Below are 18,831 nucleotides of genomic sequence, written 5' to 3'. Positions count from 1 at the left end.
TTGTTTCCAACAAGAAGGTCTGTTTTTCCTGGTTTTAGTTGTATATCAGTGACTAAGTTAGGACTCAGATTATTATTTCAAGGGCAAGAAATACACATCGTCTTGGAAATCATTTGGTTGCAGGAGATACTGATGTGTGAGCTGACGTGGGAGAGGGAGCCTGCTCGCTGGTACAGGTGGTTATTTTCATGGAACTTGGAGATGAAGAAATACAGCTATGGTTTGCCCCGGCCATGGTACCCACGCTGTCTCTGGTCCTCCTGGGCACGCGTCCTGCCCCGGCCGTGCTACCCACGCCTGTCTCTGGTCCTCTGGGTACGCGTCTTGCCCCGGCCGTGGTACCCACGCCTGTCTCTGGTCCTCCTGGGCACTCGTCCTGCCCCGGCCGTGGTACCACGCCTGTCTCTGGTCCTCCTGGGCACGCGTCTTGCCCCGGCCGTGGTACCCACGCCTGTCTCTGGTCCTCCTGGGCACTTGTCCTGCCCTGGCCGTGGTACCCACGCCTGTCTCTGGTCCTCCTGGGCACGCGTCTTGCCCGGCCGTGGTACCCACGCCTGTCTCTGGTCCTCTGGGCACTCATCTTGCCGCGGCCATGGTACCCACGCCTGTCTCTGGTCCTCCTGGGCACTCTTCTTGCCCCGGCCGTGGTACCCACGCCTGTCTCTGGTCCTCCTGGGCACTCGTCTGCTTTCTCCTTGCATTCTGCCTCCTCTTGCTTCTTACCAGTCTGCACCCTGTAGCCACCCAGAGTGGCCGCTCAGCACCCACCTCCAGCCGAGTCTGTGGCCTCACTGCCCTCTAAACAGTCAGTGTGCCCAGTCCAGGGCCCCAGGGGGCCTGAGCGTCGGGAGGCCATCCTTGGCCAGGTCAGAAGGCAGGTCCTAGTGTATCGAAACCGTACAGCAGACCTGGGAGAGCACCGGGGAGTTTCTGCAGGGGGACTGGCTTGTGAGAGCGCAGTGGCCGTCTTGGCGTCTCCAGTCCAATAGTGCTTAGCAGGTGCTGCTAGTGTCTAACAGTGTAAGATAACACGACTGTGTCACTCAGCTTACGGAGGAAAAAGCAGTGTAGTCATAATTGTTCTTTGTGAGAGTTACATTAAAAAGAACTGTCAGTTTGCAGCTTGATAAAGTCAGATATAAGTTGGGGGGGGGTCTCTTATCTGGAATGTTCAGAGTGAGCAGTGTTTCAGGTTGGGGAGTGTTTGCATAGACGTCACCAGCCGAGCACCCCTAATCCGCAGCGCCCCTCAGCCCGGGAGAGGTCCTGCACATCAGCAAAGACCACTTCTGCATTCTGTCACGGTGGTCCAGGTCCTTGCACTTCTCCACTGCGGGCTTTTCCGTAAGCATATGAAATTTTTTAGTCATGGTCGTAGAATTTTGTGTTCTGCCTCTGTCACGTCTTATTACATCATTCTCTTTTCTTGTGTGTTTCTTCGGGTGGTTTGTTAGAGTTCAAGTGGACCTGTAAGGTTCACCGTTCAGATGTGAGAGCAGTCAAGTGAACGTCTTTGCGCCTCAAGCTTTTTCTTACCTCAGAATGAATTTCTAGGAGAATTAGCAGGCACCGAAAGCGAGGTTGTCTGCACGGTCTTCGATGCGTAGCAGTGAGAGCGGCGCACGGAGGGTCTAACGGCCGTGCCCCTCTGTCTAGATGACAACGAGGGGAGCAGCAGCGACACCGCACCCCTGTTCCAGATGGCGGGCGACGGGAAGGACACGGACGACATCACCATCCCCATGCTGTTCCTGTTCAGCAAGGAGGGCAGCATCATCCTGGACGCCCTGCGGGAGTACGAGGAGGTGGAGGTGCTGCTGTCGGACAAGGCCAGGGACCGAGGTGAGCCGCCGGTGCTGGGCGCGGGCGCGGGGCGCGGCGCTCGCTGTGCACACGGGCACTCCACAACACACTTGCTTCCCAAAATCAGAGCAGGAAAAGGTTTTCTGCTGAGGTAGGGTGTTTCTGGAAGGGCATTTTTACAAGTGATGTTTGGTTTTGGCCGTGATTCTGTCCAGTTGCTAAAACTACCAGAGACGCCTCAAGAAAGCCGCTGTAACCCCGGGAGTGTTCTCCTTGAGTTCCGCCAGCACCGCGTCCGGCACGTCTGTCTGAGCGGTCAGCGCTGTAGGTTCCCCGTGTCCGGCACGTCTGTCTGAGCGGTCAGAGAGCGCTGTAGGTTCCCCGTGTCCGGCACGTCTGTCTGAGCGGTCAGCGCTGTAGGTTCCCTGTGTCCGGCACGTCTGTCTGAGCGGTCAGAGAGCGCTGTAGGTTCCCCGTGTCCGGCACGTCTGTCTGAGCCGTCAGAGAGCGCTGTAGGTTCCCCGTGTCCGGCACGTCTGTCTGAGCCGTCAGAGAGCGCTGTAGGTTCCCCGTGTCCGGCACGTCTCTCTGAGCCGTCAGAGAGCACTGTAGGTTCCCCGTGTCCGGCACGTCTGTCTGAGCCGTCAGAGAGCGCTGTAGGTTCCCCGTGTCCGGCACGTCTGTCTGAGCCGTCAGAGAGCGCTGTAGGTTCCCCGTGTCCGGCACGTCTGTCTGAGCCGTCAGAGAGCGCTGTAGGTTCTCTGTGTCCGGCACGTCTGTCTGAGCGGTCAGCGCTGTAGATTCCCCGTGTCCGGCACGTCTGTCTGAGCGGTCAGCGCTGTAGGTTCCCTGTGTCCGGCACGTCTGTCTGAGCGGTCAGAGAGCGCTGTAGATTCCCCGTGTCCGGCACGTCTGTCTGAGCGGTCAGCGCTGTAGGTTCCCTGTGTCCGGCACGTCTGTCTGAGCGGTCAGCGCTGTAGGTTTCCCGTGTCCGGCACGTCTGAGTGGTCAGAGAGCGCTGTAGGTTCCCCGTGTCTGGCACGTTTGAGTGGTCAGAGAGCGCTGTAGATTGGTGCTGCGCCCAGTCTCGTGACTGTTGTGCGGGTGCAACGCCTGTAGGGTGCTCAGTCCCCTGGCCCTGGGTGTCCTGAGTTACCCAGCACGCCCTGGGCAAGGGAAGGCCGCTGGGAAGGAGGAGACGAGGCTGAGGGCCTGTGGGTGGCCGTGCTCTGTCTGTCTGTCTGTCTCTCACTCGCCATCCCCCAGTGGTTGCACAGGGCGGGTCCATCCCTGGGGCTTTGACAGATGTGTGGGCAGCTGGTTGAGTCCCGTCTGATGTCCCGGAGGGGCCTCTCTAGAAACACAGCCCCGTGGTAGCCTGGTGCTCGCCTCGGGCGTGTTCTGTCTTCCGTGTGGTTTTCCTCTTCTTTGAGACTCCCTGAAGTGTCGGACTTTTCAGAACCCGCGGCGGGGTGCGGCGTGTGTAGGATGTGCAGATGGAAGCAGAACACACGGGGGTCCGAATCTTCGGAAATCCCCGCTGCTCCCGCTGCTCGTTTTCTGAGCTCAAGTCTCATTTCCTACACAGGAGGGAACTTCAGAAATTGGTGGAGAAAGTGGAATGGAAAGTAAGCTCTATTTTAGTGCCAGACCTGTTGAGATCCACGCACACACGGGGTCCCAGAAGCTTGTGGAGTGGGTGTTGTGAAGAGAACTGTGCATGGATCTCTAAATGTTTTGGCTCCAAATAAGCTTCCCTTTGACTTCCATGCTTCTGCAGATGTCTGAGTGCCCTCCTTGTGGGTTCCGGGTCTGAGTTCCCGCGTCCAGGCGCACGTCAGACGCAGGCAGGTCATCGTCATTCTGTGAACGTCTTTAACGCCTTTGCTTTTTTCCCTCCTGTTTTGTGCTCCCATTGGAATGTCAGCAGCAATATTGAAAGGTAAAATGATTCCAAGCTACATTATTAATAGTAGTAAGTATCTTGCATTAATAAGCCTTAAATCACATATGTGCATATGCACACACATACACATATAATTTTGTGTTGGTGGATACCATGATAACATTTGGACTGATGTGCCACAGTGTTGCTTCGACATTGACTGCATTGGCTGCCTTTTCCTGAACACCGTGTAGAGTACTTGAGAAAGCTCCTAAGCGTGTGCTGAGGTGCGTGGGGTTGGCATTGCCGGATTACAGCGAAGTGTGTGCCTCCACGCCAGAGAGAGGGTGTGAGGAGGCCGTCCGCTCTGCTAGAAGCAGCATCAAGGCAGCTATAAATTCTGTTTTTAAACAAGTGTAGGTGAGGCCGGTGCCACGGCTCACTAGGCTAATCCCCTGCCTGCGGCGCCGGCACACCGGGTTCTAGTCCCAGTCAGGGTGCCAGATTCTGTCCCAGTTGCCCCTCTTCCAGGCCAGCTCTCTGCTGTGGCCCGGGAGTGCAGTGGAAGATGGCCCAGGTCCTTGGGCCCTCACCCGCATGGGAGACCAGGATAAGCACCTGGCTCCTGGCTTCGGGTCAGCGCGGTGCGCCAGCCGCGGCAGCCATTGGAGGGTGAACCAGCGGTAAAGGAAGTCCTTTCTCTCTGTCTCTCTCTCTCACTGTTCACTCTGCCTGTCAAAAAAAAAAAAAAAAAAAAAAGTGTAGGTGGTCCATCAGTTTACTGAAGTGTGATTCTGTTACGGGGGGAGGGGGGTTTTTAGATAAACAGCCCCTTTGAGAATCCCCGTCTGTGATAACTTCCGAGAACTGTACAGCCGTGCTAAGCCTGCCCCGAGTCGTAGCGTCGTTAACGTTTCTCTGGGCGGCAGGAACCAGTGAGTGTAGCTGTAGAGTAAGTCAGTGCTTGACTCCCTTAGCATCCCATCGGGAAAGGTGAAGGCTGTCTTGGTTCCCATGAGGTGGTCCTGCCCACTGCTGTGCGCGGGGCCCGCTGAGGGGCTTGGGAAAGCAGGCACCGGCAGTGTGGAGTGCCTGTGTCAGGTGGGCCCAGACTCAGGTGTCACCCTGTGCCCCAGGTGCTTGGGACACACCCAGGGCTCTCCTGTCCATGCAAACACAGCAGCACGCCCTCCGGATCACGCGTGGGAAAGTCACCTTCCACACGGTGCTGACCGAGCAGACCTCACACAGATAGCACAGAAAGAGAAGCTCCCCCGGACCCCACCCGACCCCCGTACACGCGTCCAGTTCTGAGACGTCCCAGCCGCGTGCAGCAAGGGCGCACCCAGAGCAGGGTTTGCCCCACGCTCCTGTAGGAGTTGAAGCGCTAGTGATTTCTCGCGGCAGCGCGGTGACAGCTCTGCTCCCAGTCCCGAAGCGTCAGTGATGACCCCAGCCGTGTCCTCCAGCCACAGACGCCTTTAGCCGGTGGAGGTGGCCTGTGGTGAGTGGTTGCTCCGCGGGGTTCTCACAGGGCGGCCGTCGGCAGCGTCAGGTTCCGCGTGTGGCTGTGCTCGCTCTGGGGCCACCCCGGGTGTGTGCTGAGGAAGGAACTGCCCCCACCTGAAGCCGGGCAGTGACTTTTCCTCCGATTGTCCCCGCTGACCACGGTTGTGTGACTGCCTGGAGCTGAGCTGCAGACTGCAGTTGCCACTGGAAGGGATTAGCTCGCAGGAGAAACCTGGCGCGTGTGCGCGTGGGCTCCTTGCACGGAGGGGAACGCAGGACTCCCGTGTCAGCAGTGCAGGGCTGCTCCGCGTGCTCTCGCCCCCTGCGTTTGTCCCCCCGCCTCACTGCCCACACCCACTCCCTGCTGCTCCTCCAGCCCCGAGGTGCAGCCCGCAGCGTCCGGGCGAGGCAGCTCTGAGAGGCCCCTGTGGCTGACCTCACCCCGCGGTTGCTCCCTGCTACCCAGTGAGCGGGGAGGCCGTCCACCTGCACAGCCTCTTTCTCTGCACAGTTTCCTGGAGTCTCGCTGGTCTCACGCAGCCGTCGCTGTGCGGCTTTGCTTTCATGGTGGCTACCTCAGGTGTGTGTCGTGTGGCTCCGTGAGCTTGCAAAGCCCGAGCGGCTTCCTGCGTGTGCTCCGTGTCTGACGCTTGCTCTGGGGTTGGTCTGTTGGCCCTTGATAGCCTTCCTGTCCAGTCCCGCCCACACAGTGTTGCTGTTTGGAAAAGCTTTTTTCCTTAGTTGAACAAGAGAGTGAACCTTAGAAGCTAGACAATTCATAGGAGTAGAGCACATTGTAGGTGACCTCTTCCCTTCTGAGGTAACCAGCCCAGGAAGCGGTGTGGTTGCAGCCACGTGTGTTCCTGGCGATGCCCTGGAGTTGCGTGCGCCCGCGGTTGCACGGGTGTTGCGGGAGAGCATACCTCACCCTCCAGAGCTGCGTCATGTGAATAGCGTGGCTGCCATCAGTTACCTGACCGTCTCACCACTGGGCATCCGAGCGACTGCTTCTCCAGGACTTCTGGTTTGTCTGCCACCCTGTGCGCTGGCGCGGGACCCATACTCCTACCTGGGTTCTTACATTTTGTTACCTGCTTCTCCAGGAGTTTTAGATTTACTAAAGCAGAATCCTGGGAGAATATGGGTCTTTTTTATTTTCCATTTGTGTTTATTTGCGTGGCACAGAGAGTCAGACAGTAGACAGAGCTCTCATTTGCTGGCTCATTCCCCAGCTGGCCACATCACCCAGCTGGGCTCCATGAGAGCCAGGAGCCGGGGCTCCGTGTAGGTTCCCAGCTGGGAGCCACCACTGCTGCCTTCCAGGGTCTGCGTCGTGCGGAAGCCGGAGCCAAGCCAGAGCCAAGCGCTGGAGATGGGGCTTTAGAATCTTATGGGTACTTCAAGTTGCAACCCAGAAGAGGTTGTACCAGTTCATACCCTTCCCACAAGATGGGAGAGTACCTGTGCCCCTGACTTGCTCAGTATCGTTTCTCTCTTCAGAATGGCCTGCTAATAGGGTGTGCCGCCTCTGCACAAGGCTGTGTTTCTTTTCTGGGTAACCGTGGGTGCTCTGGTCTGTGAGTGTGTGTGTGTATAACTTCTTCCTCTGTAGACTGTCTGGGAAAGACGCAGAGACGCAGGAGTGTGTGTGCGCTGTTTTCCCACCTTGTGCTCTTCTGACCTCATGCGACTTTCATTTAGAATCAGAAATATAAATATTAGTTAGTTTCTTTAAGATTTCTAGATTTCTCATTTTGCTCAAAAGATCACTGCACTTTATTTTTGCATGATATTATCCTAAATTTTCTGCAGAGCTCTGTTTTACACTTTGCTCTTTAATTAACACGGAATGTTTATCTGTGTGTTTAAATGAGGAATCTTTCAGGTATCGACACCGTTTATTAAGCCAGCATTCCTTTCTCCCCAGCTAAACTGTCATCCCTGCCGTGTGCCAAATGCTTACAGAGTTGGGTCTATTTTTGTACTTGCTCTTCTGACCCACTGATCTGTTCCGTCGTTCTTGTGCCAGTAATAAAACACGGTGAAGCTCTGAGTACATTTAACACTGACCGCTGTTAGGACTTCTCGACCTGTTGGTCGTGTGCTCTTTCACAGGACTAGTGCAGTAATTGTCTGGCTCCCACCAGAGTCGAGATAAAAAAGCAAAGAAGTGCAAGCAGATTCCTTTTGAAATCATGTTTGCAGACTCTACATGTAAATTAGGAAAATGTTGTTAAATATTCACTTTCTATCCAAGAAAATATCCGTGAACTTAATCAGAGCTTATTTTTATGGAAGCATTGTGATTTTACAGTATTCTTATGGGTCTTGTACCTCTCATAATAAATTTCTATTTGCAGTTTTATTTTATGGAAAGGATTTGTGATTGATGTCTGGCTGGTTATTGCTGTCACAGAGAGTTCTGGGTATTTGCATCATTATTCTGGCCTCCTGAGCAAGTCCCTCTATGAATTTTGTTGGTAGGATTTACTTAAGCGTGGCTTTGAGTTTTGGTATAGGAAGGATCTTCAAAAATTCATGGAAATGTGTATTATGAAAAGACTACATGGATTTCCACATTTTTGTGCACCAGAAAGGTCTCCTGTAATTCCGTTTTTCCGTGAACTTGCTGCAGCTCCTCTCACAGTCATGGTCTGCAGACGCAGACACTTTGGTCTCTCCTTTCCTGCTTCTGCTGGTGTCTCTGGTTCTCCTGGGCGTGGTGGCCCAGCAGCCAGTGCCCGCTCTGGGTTTCCTGATGTCTCAGTGAGCCGTGCCTCTCCTACAGCCCAGGCGTCAGAGACGGCGTGGGAGGGTTCCGCAAGCGCCTGAGCCGGTGAACTTCCCTGCCCAGAGTGCAGGAAGGGCGCCCACCTCGCCTTCCGTTCTCCCGGGTGGGGCACCCCTCCCTCCTGTGAGTCACGGCGTCTCAGGGAGCCCACGCGTCCCCAGCCACAGGCTTCAGAACCCCACGCACCTCCGTGCGTCACGGGCCGCGGGTGCAGTCTTCCGTTCGCTGTGCTTGTGTGACTGTTGTAGATTTCTCTGTCCCCAGTGGGACTCTGAGCCCTGCAGGCAGGCGTGGCGCTGGCTTTGCTGATGATTTTGTCCCCGGTGTGCAGAGTGGGCACGGGGACACGCTTGCCGGCTGACTCGGAGAGGCAGAGCCCCCGGCTGTGGCGTGAGTGCAGGGGTCGGTGCTGTTTGAGGTGCTCCCTGCGGGATAAACAGAACCCTCCTAGTGGCTCCGTTCTGTGCTCCTTAGGGGACGTTCAGGCCCGCAGGTCTGCAGGGCGGGTGACGGTGACTCCGTCCCGGCCGTCAGGGCCCTACGGGGGGTAGAGGTTCTGTAAGTCGTCCGTGTTCCTGTCTTCGTGAAATCATCTGATCACCCGCAGCAGCACTCCTCACCCTGAGTCTTGTCATCTGTGTCTTCCGGGTTCCTCTTCGAGGGGCAGTCACGGATGCTGTCTGAACCCTGGCGAGGCCCAGATCCAAACAGTGACTGCGTTTTAGCGTTATTGCAAATGTATAATCATTTCAGTATCATCGTGTGGCGTACAAAGGTGCTTCAAACAGTTTGTGGAAATGGAATGAAAATACAAGTTCATTTTGCTGCAAAAACATTTGAACTCTGTGGAGTTTCACTCATGATTTTTTAAAGTACCGCCTCTCGGCGTTTGCCCATACCACTGAAGTTAGCCTCCCGGGTTCTTAGGGAGACACGATTGTTTCCAGTCCTGGCGTGCTTTGCAGCATGAATGCGCAGGAATACGTGGCTGAAGTCCTCAGTCATCTTTTTGGTGCGTATGTGTACTATTTTGCAGCCACGTGGTTCTCTTAACTTTCCTCGTGAATAACGTACAGTCCAAGCACAGCCTTGCTGGGAGGGGTCCTGGCCCGGAGGGCGTGTGTGGTGAGGTGGTCTCTCTCTCGTGCAGACCCTGAGCTGGAGAGTGAAGAGCAGCCGGCCCCCGAGAACGAGGCCCAGAATCAGAGTGCCGAGCCGCTGGCGGCGGTTCCCCAGACGGTCGGCTTGGGGGACGGGGACCCTGCCGGGGAAAGTCCCGCGCCCTCCCCGCCGGAACCGTCATCCCCTGCAGACACGCACCACGCCACCAGGGTCGGGCCCTCCGAGCAGACGTCCCGACCCACGGAGACGCCGGAGACTGCGCCTCTCGACCAGGAGTGCCCAGACGCCACAGATGGTGATCGCGGCCCACGGGAGGAACAGCCAGAGACGGAGGTCGACGGCAGCGGGAGCAGCGGCTGGGCCACGAAGGCCACGCCCATAGACTCCATATTAGCGGACTGGAATGAAGACATAGAAGCTTTCGAGATGATGGAGAAGGACGAACTCTGACCGGCCGCGGCGTCTGGGGTAGGTGCTCAGCAGGAGGGATGAACTGTGGTCCGCAGACACCCTGGTCTGCAGCGGGCTCTCCGCGGGGCGTCGCGCGGGCCGGCAGGACCCTCCTGGCTGGGATGGTTCGTTGCCCTGGGCATCTGGAGCATCTGGGTTAGACGTGGCCTCGTCTGGCCTGTCCCATCCGGCACTGCCCCCGCGGTGCTGCAGGCCAGGGAGGGAGCCAGCTGTCTGCAGTCTGTGGGAGGGGACGTGGGCCTGGGGGCCCCGGGTGAGAGCCGGGGCGGCTGCCTGTGCTGCCCTCAGGAGCCCGGGGAGAGGCCTGGGCAGGTGCGAGGTGGCCGCGCTCACTCTGGGAACGCCGTCTGTGCAGCGCTCCCGCCGCCTGACACCACGTGGCTGGAGTCTCCTCCAGTGGGGCCCTTGACACGGATACCAGGGGCAAGGCCAGTGGACCTTCTCAGTGTGTTTTCTGCAGGGAGAGCAGGCGGTGGGACCAGGGAAGGGGCGCCCTGCACGCTGCAGCACTGGGCTCCCTCCTGCCGTTGGAAAGGGAGCCAGGGAGGCACCGGACGTGGTGATGCACAAGCCCCGGGGCCGCGGCAGCGGAACCGGCCTGGCTCCCGCACGGGGTCCCTCTCGCCGTCAGCCTTACTCCACCCCCGCTTCCTCCTGCAGAGCCGGGGAGAGCTGGTCGTGGTCTCGGGCCCGGGCCACTGCTGCTTCTGCCCTTGGAAGCTCTGGTCTCCGAAGTTCCACCTACGGGGTCTGTCCGTTTTCCCTGAATCATGGTTTTGCTGTAACAAGTGCTCCTTCTGGTACGGACTGGATGGTTGGCTTTGCACGGTGGCGACTACATGCAGCCGTACGGCGCAGTGGAAGCTGTGCCATTGTTTTCTGGTTTTAGATTTTGGTGGCAGTTTGGTGCTGGCCACATTTAAGTTTCTAAGATTTTGTTGTTGATATCTGTAGGCAGCCCTGTAGATGAAATCATGACTTACAAATTTTATTTATTTTTAAGTGTCTGTGAGTCCGTTCTGAAGGCAGATCTGAGGGGCCTGGTTCCCTTGCTCTTGACCGGGGCGTTGTGCGGGAGCCCTTTCCTGGAGTGTGGTGCTGAGGGACTGTGAGGTCACGCGGTGCGGAGCCGGGCGCGGGTGTGTCCCGTCCGCCTGGCAGCGTGTAAGGGGTAGCACCTGCTTCCAGAGTTCCCGCGTGTCATCGGGCCGTGCGTTGCCGATCTCGGAATTACTGGGGGGGAGGGGAAAGCTCGCATGGCCAGCGTTAAACCAGACAAGCCGGGTGCTCTTCTCTCTGCCTGTGGAAGTCGTGTCCGAGGGCAGGGCTGTCGGGTGGACGGTGTGCAGCAGGGTGGACGTGGCGCGCTGTCTCCATCGCAAAGCTGCCCAGGGAGCTGGCGCGCGACGGCTCGACTCGGGGCGCCTAGGTTGGGGCCTGGCCGAGAGGCGGAGGCCACGGAAGCCGCGTACACGCTGATTTCATTTTACGTTTGTAGCCCCAAACCATTGTCGGCTGCTTCTGATTTTCCTGAGTTACCAAAAGCAGTTTCCCAGGAGACCCTGCTGGGAGCGCACGGGCGAGGCCGCGGCGGCTGCTGCCCTGCCGTGCCGTCGTGGGCGTCGCCCGGCACTGCTCCCTCGTTTAGAAGGAAGCAGGGGTTCAGCCAGGTCCGTGTGCCCCCGCTGTCCCTCCCAGCCCGGCCTCCTGCCCTCACTGCCACGGAGCCATGTGGGAGCCGATGGAGTCCCCGCAGCATTAGGTGTGTTTAGTGTTCTGTGTTTTGAGTACCTTTTATAGACATTTTATTTACTTGCTAAAGATTCAGGGAGTTCTGTGAGGCCCTGAGTTTAAGAACATCTGGTCTACCTCAGTTCAGCGTTGACTGCTTAGAAGTAGAGCTGAAGTGATCACCAACAGCCATAACACTGCTTGACTAGGAGAGAGCTGTCCGTGTTTACAGACCTGCGGCGAGGGAGGGTGCCGCCTGGGAGCCCCGAGCTGGGCACTGGAGCTAGAATTGAATTCAGGTGTTTCCGAGTTTGAACCTTGTCTACCTACTCAGAGTAGTATGGCTGTAGTTGCTTTTTCGCACATGAAAGTCCACCGGAGTGTCACCCTTTCGCAGTCCTTTTCCCATAGTTTGAAACATGAAGGAATCGCCACTGATGGGCATGTGCACGGCCGCTGCCGCCGGTGGCTTCACCAGGCTCTCGCAGTCTGCTGGTTCCAGAACCAAGGATTTCTTGACGTTTTACTTTTCCCCTTTTCTTCACAGTCTTAGTGAAATGAAAGGGTGTGCCCTCTCTGATTTTGATTTCTCTAACACAGCTACTGTCACGGATTCATGTAGATTCAGGTCCCGTCCCGCGGCCTTTCTGTCTAAGCAGAGCCAGCAGTGTCCTCTCTCCTGAGCCCTGCCAGCGCGTCCTAGGAGAGCTCCCGAGCGGGGGTCAGAGTGCTTGTCCCTGGGGCTCAGCGAGCGGGATGAGTGCTTGTCCCTGGGGCTCAGTGAGCAGGGTTGAGAGTGCTTGTCCCTGGGGCTCAGTGAGCGGGATTGAGTGCTTGTCCCTGGGGCTCAGTGAGCAGGGTTCAGAGTGCTTGTCCCTGGGGCTCAGTGAATGGGGTTCAGAGTGCTTGTCCCTGGGGCTCAGTGAGCGGGATTGAGTGCTTGTCCCTGGGGCTCAGTAAACGGAGTTCAGAGTGCTTGTCCCTGGGGCTCAGTGAGCGGGCTTCAGAGTGCTTGTCCCTGGGGCTCAGTGAGCGGGATGAGTGCTTGTCCCTGGGGCACAGTGAGCGGGATGAGTGCTTGTCCCTGGGGCTCAGTGAGCGGGATTGAGTGCTTGTCCCTGGGGCTTAGTGAGCGGGATTGAGTGCTTGTCCCTGGGGCTCAGTGAGCGGGGTTCAGAGTGCTTGTCCCTGGGGCTCAGTGAGCGGGATTGAGTGCTTGTCCCTGGGGCTCAGTGAGCAGGGTTCAGAGTACTTGTCCCTGGGGCTCAGTGAGCGGGATTAAGTGCTTGTCCCTGGGGCTCAGTGAGCGGGATTAAGTGCTTGTCCCTGGGGCTCAGTGAGCGGGATTGAGTGCTTGTCCCTGGGAATCAGTGAGCGGGATTAAGTGCTTGTCCCTGGGGCTCAGTGAGCGGGGTTCAAAGTGCTTGTCCCTGGGGCTCAGTGAACATCCCAGCAAGGCTGTAGTCAGAACATAGAAACATTCTGTGAATGAGACGTTGTATGTTCAGATTTTATAAAAGCCGTTTTTAAACAAGCCCAATTTACAGCCGTATATTTTCTTATGATGTAATTTATGAAAAAGATGTCTGTTCTAACAGGTGCTCTAACACCACTGTTGTTGGGTTTTATTGTTTGGTGATAAATGTGTACAATCTTTCTATGGGAAACTGTGTACTGTGATGTAAAGTCTGGGCAAAATGTACATAATCCTTGTATATAATTGTGTATTTGATTATAATTACTGATTGTAAAGATTTAATAAAACATGTAAATACTTGGGTCTAGTTTTACTGTCTTCGATGTCCCACCCCTCTCGTTGCCCTCTGACTTCAGCGCTGGGCGGAGATTGGGGGACCGGTAGCTACAGGGCGGGGAGGGCTCTGGGCACACCTGTGTCCGTTCACGGCACGGCAGCCGCTTCCTGGCAGTGTGGCGCTGTGCTTTGTCGCCTGTGCCACCGGTCGGGGTCTGCGAGCGTGGGGTCGTGCAAGGCCCCTGGTCGGCTGCCGACCTCGCGGGCGCTTGCTGGCGATAAGGACAAGCCTCGCGCGCCCACCCCTGCCCACTGACCTTCCCGCTCTGGGACAGACGTGTGGACTGGGCGGGTCTCGGGTTCTCTGGGCGTTGGTTCCTGCTCCGTGGACCCTGACCTGGGGCACTGTGGCATGGTGACAGTGGCGCTGGGCAGGCGTGAGAGCTGGGGCTTGGCGGGGCGCCCATGGCTGAGGCTCACTCCTCCTGCAGCCTGTTCGCTGGCCGAGCTCGGGCAGTTCTCTGGCCCTGTGCGAGAGCACGCTCCCCGGCGTGGCAGGAGGCCTGGGGTGCCATAGTAGGATGTGACTTCCTATGAAGACCCAGAACGGCCCCATGGCGCGCGCCGAGGAGGAAGCCAAAACCCCGAGTGGACCAGGGCGTGGGCGGCCAGGGCTGCAACTGACCCCCCCCCCCTCCCCGCTGTCTTTCCTGAGCCTTCGGGGAGGGCACCTGGTCCCCCCGGGCCCCAGAGGCCAGGAGAGGCTGCAGCCGGCTCAGGCCCTGGCCCCACGCCCAAGGAGAGGAAGCTCTCCCCCGCGCCCTGCCCGCCAGGCCAGCGCTCTCGCTACGTCACCGCCAGTGTCTTCCGGCCCCGCGCAGCAGCCTGCGGCTCAGCCTGATGCCCTGGCTTGGCCACATCTGCGGGAGCCCCAGGCCCTGGGTCCTGGTTTCTCAGAACCCATCACGGCCCCCGGCCTCACTTCCCACCTCAGCCAGCTCTACCCGCGCTTGCGTTGAAGTCCCTGGGCAAAGCCTTCTTAAGTGCTAAGCCCGTGTCGGGTGTGTACCTGTGCGCCAGCAGCTGTGGGCCCTGGATGGCGCCAGCCCCGCGGCCGGGCGGCATTGCCTTAAACCCGACTGAACATCTCAGGTGAGATTTGCCACGTTCCTCCCCCACGCTCCCACCAGCCGCCTGCGTGCTGAGTCCACGCGCCTCCGTGCACTTGGCCAGGACCCCCTGCGTGCCCTGGGCTGGTTCCCCAGCCTGCCTGGGTCCTGGAGACCGGGACTCCACACTTGAACCACATGGCCACCTGAGAGATGTAGGAGCCTGGGCCCCACGTGACCCACAGATGAGGGAGCCCCTGCCCTGCGCCCCTTCCCGCCCCGTGTGCCTTCCGGAACCCTGCAGGGAGAACCCTGCTGGCTCCAGTGCTGCAAGAAGGGAACGCAAATACTGGGTTCCACACGACCCAGGGATGCCTTGTCTGAGATCCCGAAACTCAGGTCTCCCGAGACCTGCAAGACACACCGACAGGTCCTTTGAGAAGAAGTGAGCTCTGTGGTACAGGCCGGCGTCACTCGTTACTTACACGGCCGGTGGCGGGCGCTGCCGTGGGCTCCCTGGGAATGGACGCAGCGGTGCAGGCCAGAACCTGTTTCCTCTGAGCTCAGTCGTCGCCTTCCAGGTGCAGACACAGATTTGCACCCTGATGCTGGAGAGAAACCCCACACAGCTGGGTGCAGACCCGTGTCTGTCGGGCAAGCTGTAAAGAAAGTATGAGACTTGGCTAAAAAGTGCAGCGCAGGGGCCGGCGCTGTGGCGAGCAGGTAAAGCTGCTGCCTGCAGGGCCAGCGTCCTGCATGGGGCCGGTTTGTGTCCCAGATGCTCCACGTCTGGTCCAGCTCTAATGGCCTGGGAAGAGCAGCAGAAGATGGTGCTAGTGCTTGGCCCCTGCCACCCACATGGGAAACCTGGAAGAAGCTCCTGGCTCCTGGATTTGGCCTGGCACAGCCCTGACCGTTGTGGCCATCTGGGGCATGAACCAGTGCCTGCAAGGTTGGTCGGTCTCTCTCTCAAACTCTTTCAAAGAAATAATTGTTTTAAGAAAGTAATGTGCCTTCCTCCTGCACATGGCGTCTGAATCCTTCCTGGCGGGAGTGTGCCCCGCGCTGCCCAGGAGTCTGCCTGAGGCGCCTTGCCCGCCGTCCTGCAGCACTGCACTGAGACCGCTGAGCCGAGAGCAGGTGCGCTTCTGTGACTCTGGGCCGGTCACTCATCTGTTCAGCGAAGCTTGACGCGTCCCTGCTGTGGACACTCAGAGGATGTGGTTACAGCAGTGGACGAAACACAGACGAGAGAAAATAAGTGGTCAGTGAACAGCAAGGGATAGTGACGTCAGGGAGCAGAGTGAGGGTCCGGTCAGACCACCCAGTGAGTGCGTGCGTGTCTCTGGGTTGCAGCCCATGGGCACTTCCTTACGTAAATGCAGCCAGGTTGTGTTCCAGAGCCGCCAGGGGGTGCCTGCAGTCGCGCGGTGCTGAGTGCTGTGTACACAGTGTTTCCTGTGTCGGCGTCCTGTGCTGAAGAGATTAACGACCATAGTATGTGTGCGTACAAGTCGAGCGAGCACCCCGCCCCCCGTAACACTGTCCCAGGAGTCCGGTTTGGCTGTCTGAGTTGGTGTCTTGTGGTAGCACAGAGAAGGGCAGACAGAAGCAGAGGTGACTGAGACAGGAAAGCTCCCACGGTGGGCAGGGGCCCCGCGCAGGGATGCTGTCGATGCTGTCGGCCAGGGGTTTGCGTCCCCTGGGTGGAGAGGGACTTTGAGTCTCTGATGCCTTCTCGTGGCTGGGGAGTGGCCGTCGGGAGCTGGACGTGTCTGCTGTCACCACATCTGTTCTGTCCTCAGTTTCTCTGTCTTGCTTGTGTGGCTGTCTGTCGGTGGGAGGAACTGTTCCCACGGGTCAGGGCACGGGCAATAAGGCGGGTCCGCCAGTCGCCTGTGAGAGGGGCAAACAGCGCAAGTGTGAAGGTGACAGCAAGCGGCCCCAGGAGAAGGAAGAGCCAGGAAGCCCGGCCCGGAGATGCTGTTCACGCCCTCGGGGGCCTGCTCACGGATCTCGCTGGTGTTGCTTCGGCCCGTCTCGAGTCACTGATACAGGCGCTGCAGCAGCACAGTGCGGTAAGTGCATGCATGACCACTGTGCTGGCGGGCTCTAAGGGGAGGTGACTGTCCCCAGCCCCTCCTGACAGCCTCGTGAGTTGTGGGGAGCAACCCGGACTGGACTGAGTTACTGGAATTAAGACTTATTCTGTGCATCTGCTCTCCCACAATATGGCGCTGAGAAGGGAGAGACGGCTTCTGTACAGCTGCCTCCAGTTCAACCAATAGGCAGCAGGACCTGCTCCTGATTGGAGGAGAGCAGCGTACTCGGCGTGTGGGCAGCCGAGTTAGGATTGGCGGAGGAGGACTATAAAGGAGGAGAGAGACGGCATGCACCAGGAACATCTAAGGGGAACACCTGTGCAGCCCCCGAGAGAGCCGGCCGGCGGTGTGCCGCTCCCCCGCGGAAGTGGGGAAAGTGGCAGGGGGAACCGCCCTTCCACGGAGGTGGAAGGGTCGGTAGCCAACCCGGGAAGAACCAGCAGCAAACCCGGGAAGGGCCGAGCAGACGAAAGAACAGCGCAGGGTCCTGTGTCGTTCCTCCACGAAGACGGGGAGCGACAGTGAGTGACAGCGCAGCCCCGGCTTCTCGGTGCTTCGGAAAGTCCACTCGCGACTGTGACTGCGACCGCGTCGGGGCTTGAAGCCTCTTGGCTGGGGGACCCCCTGCGGGGCGAGAGCGGGGAGGGCAGCAGCTGCTCCGGCTGTGCTTGGACCAGCGGCCCTCGGGATCAGCCGTGGGAGGTGACGTCTTTAAGCTGCCAGCGGCTCTGGGGACGAAACACCTGCAAGATGCTGTCTCCTCCCTGGCAGTCGCCGTAACCATTACCGGGGCTGCCGGGGCATCAGGGATTGCGGATGCCCGTGGCCAGGGGACGCTAGGCTGGGCAGCCCCGAGCACCCGACCCCCACTGCGCTGTGGAGTGGGGGCCGTCGTCACTTTCTGGGCTCTTAGGAATTGAGATTATTTCTAAAATGATTTTTTTCACCACCTTTGTTGCTTTTCTTCAGAGAAAACCTTAGGTAATCCTGTTATATGAACTCTCTTTAATGATAATTTTTTTAAAAGATTTTATTTTTTGAGAGGTAGAGTTACAGACAGTGAGAGGAAGAGACGGAGAGAAAGGTCTTCCATTCGCTGGTTCACTCCCAAACAGCCAGAGCTGCGCGGATCCGAAGCCAGGAGCCAGGAGCTTCCTCCAGGTCTCCCAGGTGGGTGCCGGGGCCCAAGGATTGGGCCGTCTTCTGCTGCTTTCCAGGCCACAGCAGGGAGCTGGATCGGAAGAGGATCAGAGGGGGCTTGAACCAGCGCCTATAGGGGATGCTGGCAGAGGATTAACCTGCTGTGCCACAGCGCCACCCCCTCTGAGCTTGTAAGATACAGGAGCTAACTGTCTTGTCTAACTGCCACACACCCTTTCCTCCCGCTCCTAAAAACCCTCCCTCGCCTCCCCCCGCGCGCGCGCCCTCACGCTCTCCCTCGTCCACATCCTCTTCCCCTTCTGGCTGCTTTCGCTGCGTCCTGAAACAACGCTCCAACTCACATCAGAACACAGAACAAGGATCTTACAGCAGCTTTTGAATATTCGCGGAGTTTAGTCGAAAAGAGATGCACCATGACACCACCAGCAGAGCCGCGTCCGGCGGCAGGCCCTCGGAGCTAAATGTTCCAGAGGATCACGCGCGGGTGACGAGAGGCTTGGAACAGCCGTGGGCGCAGTAACAGCTCAGCGGGCTGCAGCATCAAACCGTGTCGTTCCTTCTGGAGTTGAGGCGGACTGGTGTGCCGGGACCACTGCCCGGCTTAGAGTGACCTTGGGACCCTCGCAGGGGTCCAGCTCTGATGGGCAGAGCGGGATCCGGGGATGGATGTGTGCCCGCCGGGCAGTTACTGCGTGGCCGATTCTTCCTGCGGTGCCCAAACCTCTGGGTCAGTGTCTGTGTCCCTCAGGGGCAGGCAGAAGCTGGTGTCGAGGCCGGAGGGCAGTGGACAGTGGTTTCCCCCCGGGCCCAGGGAGCTCCTCCAGGAGGGGCGTGGCCCTTCTGGAAAGACCCAAACACGCCCGGCTCAGCTCGGGGCTGGGGAGATCCCTGACCAGCGACGTGGGGAGGTGCTGAGGGAGGGAGGAGGGGCGAGCCGGGTGCTGCTGGCTGGGGGCGCAGGAGCCTGGAGGGGAGCCCCGGCCCCTGCAGTCCTGTCGGGTCATCCACGGAGGGGGCCCGACCCCAGAGGCCTTGGTCTCCGGGACAGTCAGCCCTGCCGTGGTCGTCCCCGCTGTAGACTGGACAGGGCCGCAGGGTTCCCCTGGTGGTGGGGCTGTGGGCACTGCTGCTCCGGGTGCCCTATCGCGGTCACAGGGCCCTGGGGGCCTCCAGGTGAGCCTGTGACGCTGCCGCCAGGGCCGCAAGCGTCCTCTTCCCCCTCTCATCCCAGTGGTAAGACGGGTGGCCGTCTTCAGGTTCCCTGGCTTTCTGAGATTTATGTATTTATTTGAAAGAGTTACAGAGAGAGAGGGAGTGAGAGATGCTGCATCCATTGGTTCAATCCCCAGGTGGTCGCAACAGCACTGGAGCCAGAAGCCGGGAGCTTCATCCGG

General features: G+C 58.5%; 1 protein-coding gene across 3 annotated transcripts in view; it reads left to right on the top strand.

Annotated features, from left to right (window-relative positions):
- Nucleotides 1–9,698, top strand: part of EDEM3 (ER degradation enhancing alpha-mannosidase like protein 3) — a 70,195-nt gene extending 60,497 nt beyond the window's left edge. For 2 of the 3 annotated variants that reach the window (XM_051821019.2, XM_051821021.2), the window contains exons 19-20: nt 1,657–1,842; nt 9,139–9,698. In XM_051821019.2, the coding sequence (XP_051676979.1) occupies nt 1,657–1,842; nt 9,139–9,560 (608 nt within the window). In that variant the 3' untranslated portion in view covers nt 9,561–9,698. The remainder of the gene's footprint in view (nt 1–1,656; nt 1,843–9,138) is intronic. The other variant, XM_070055039.1, reaches the window with a different exon arrangement.
- Nucleotides 9,699–18,831: the final 9,133 nt, after the last annotated feature.

The sequence above is a fragment of the Oryctolagus cuniculus genome, chromosome 13 (genome assembly GCF_964237555.1).
Source record: "Oryctolagus cuniculus chromosome 13, mOryCun1.1, whole genome shotgun sequence".
In the NCBI taxonomy this organism is placed as follows: Eukaryota; Metazoa; Chordata; class Mammalia; order Lagomorpha; family Leporidae; genus Oryctolagus; species Oryctolagus cuniculus.
Note: the sequence above shows the minus strand (reverse complement) of the source record. Positions and strands in the feature narration are given on the sequence as shown.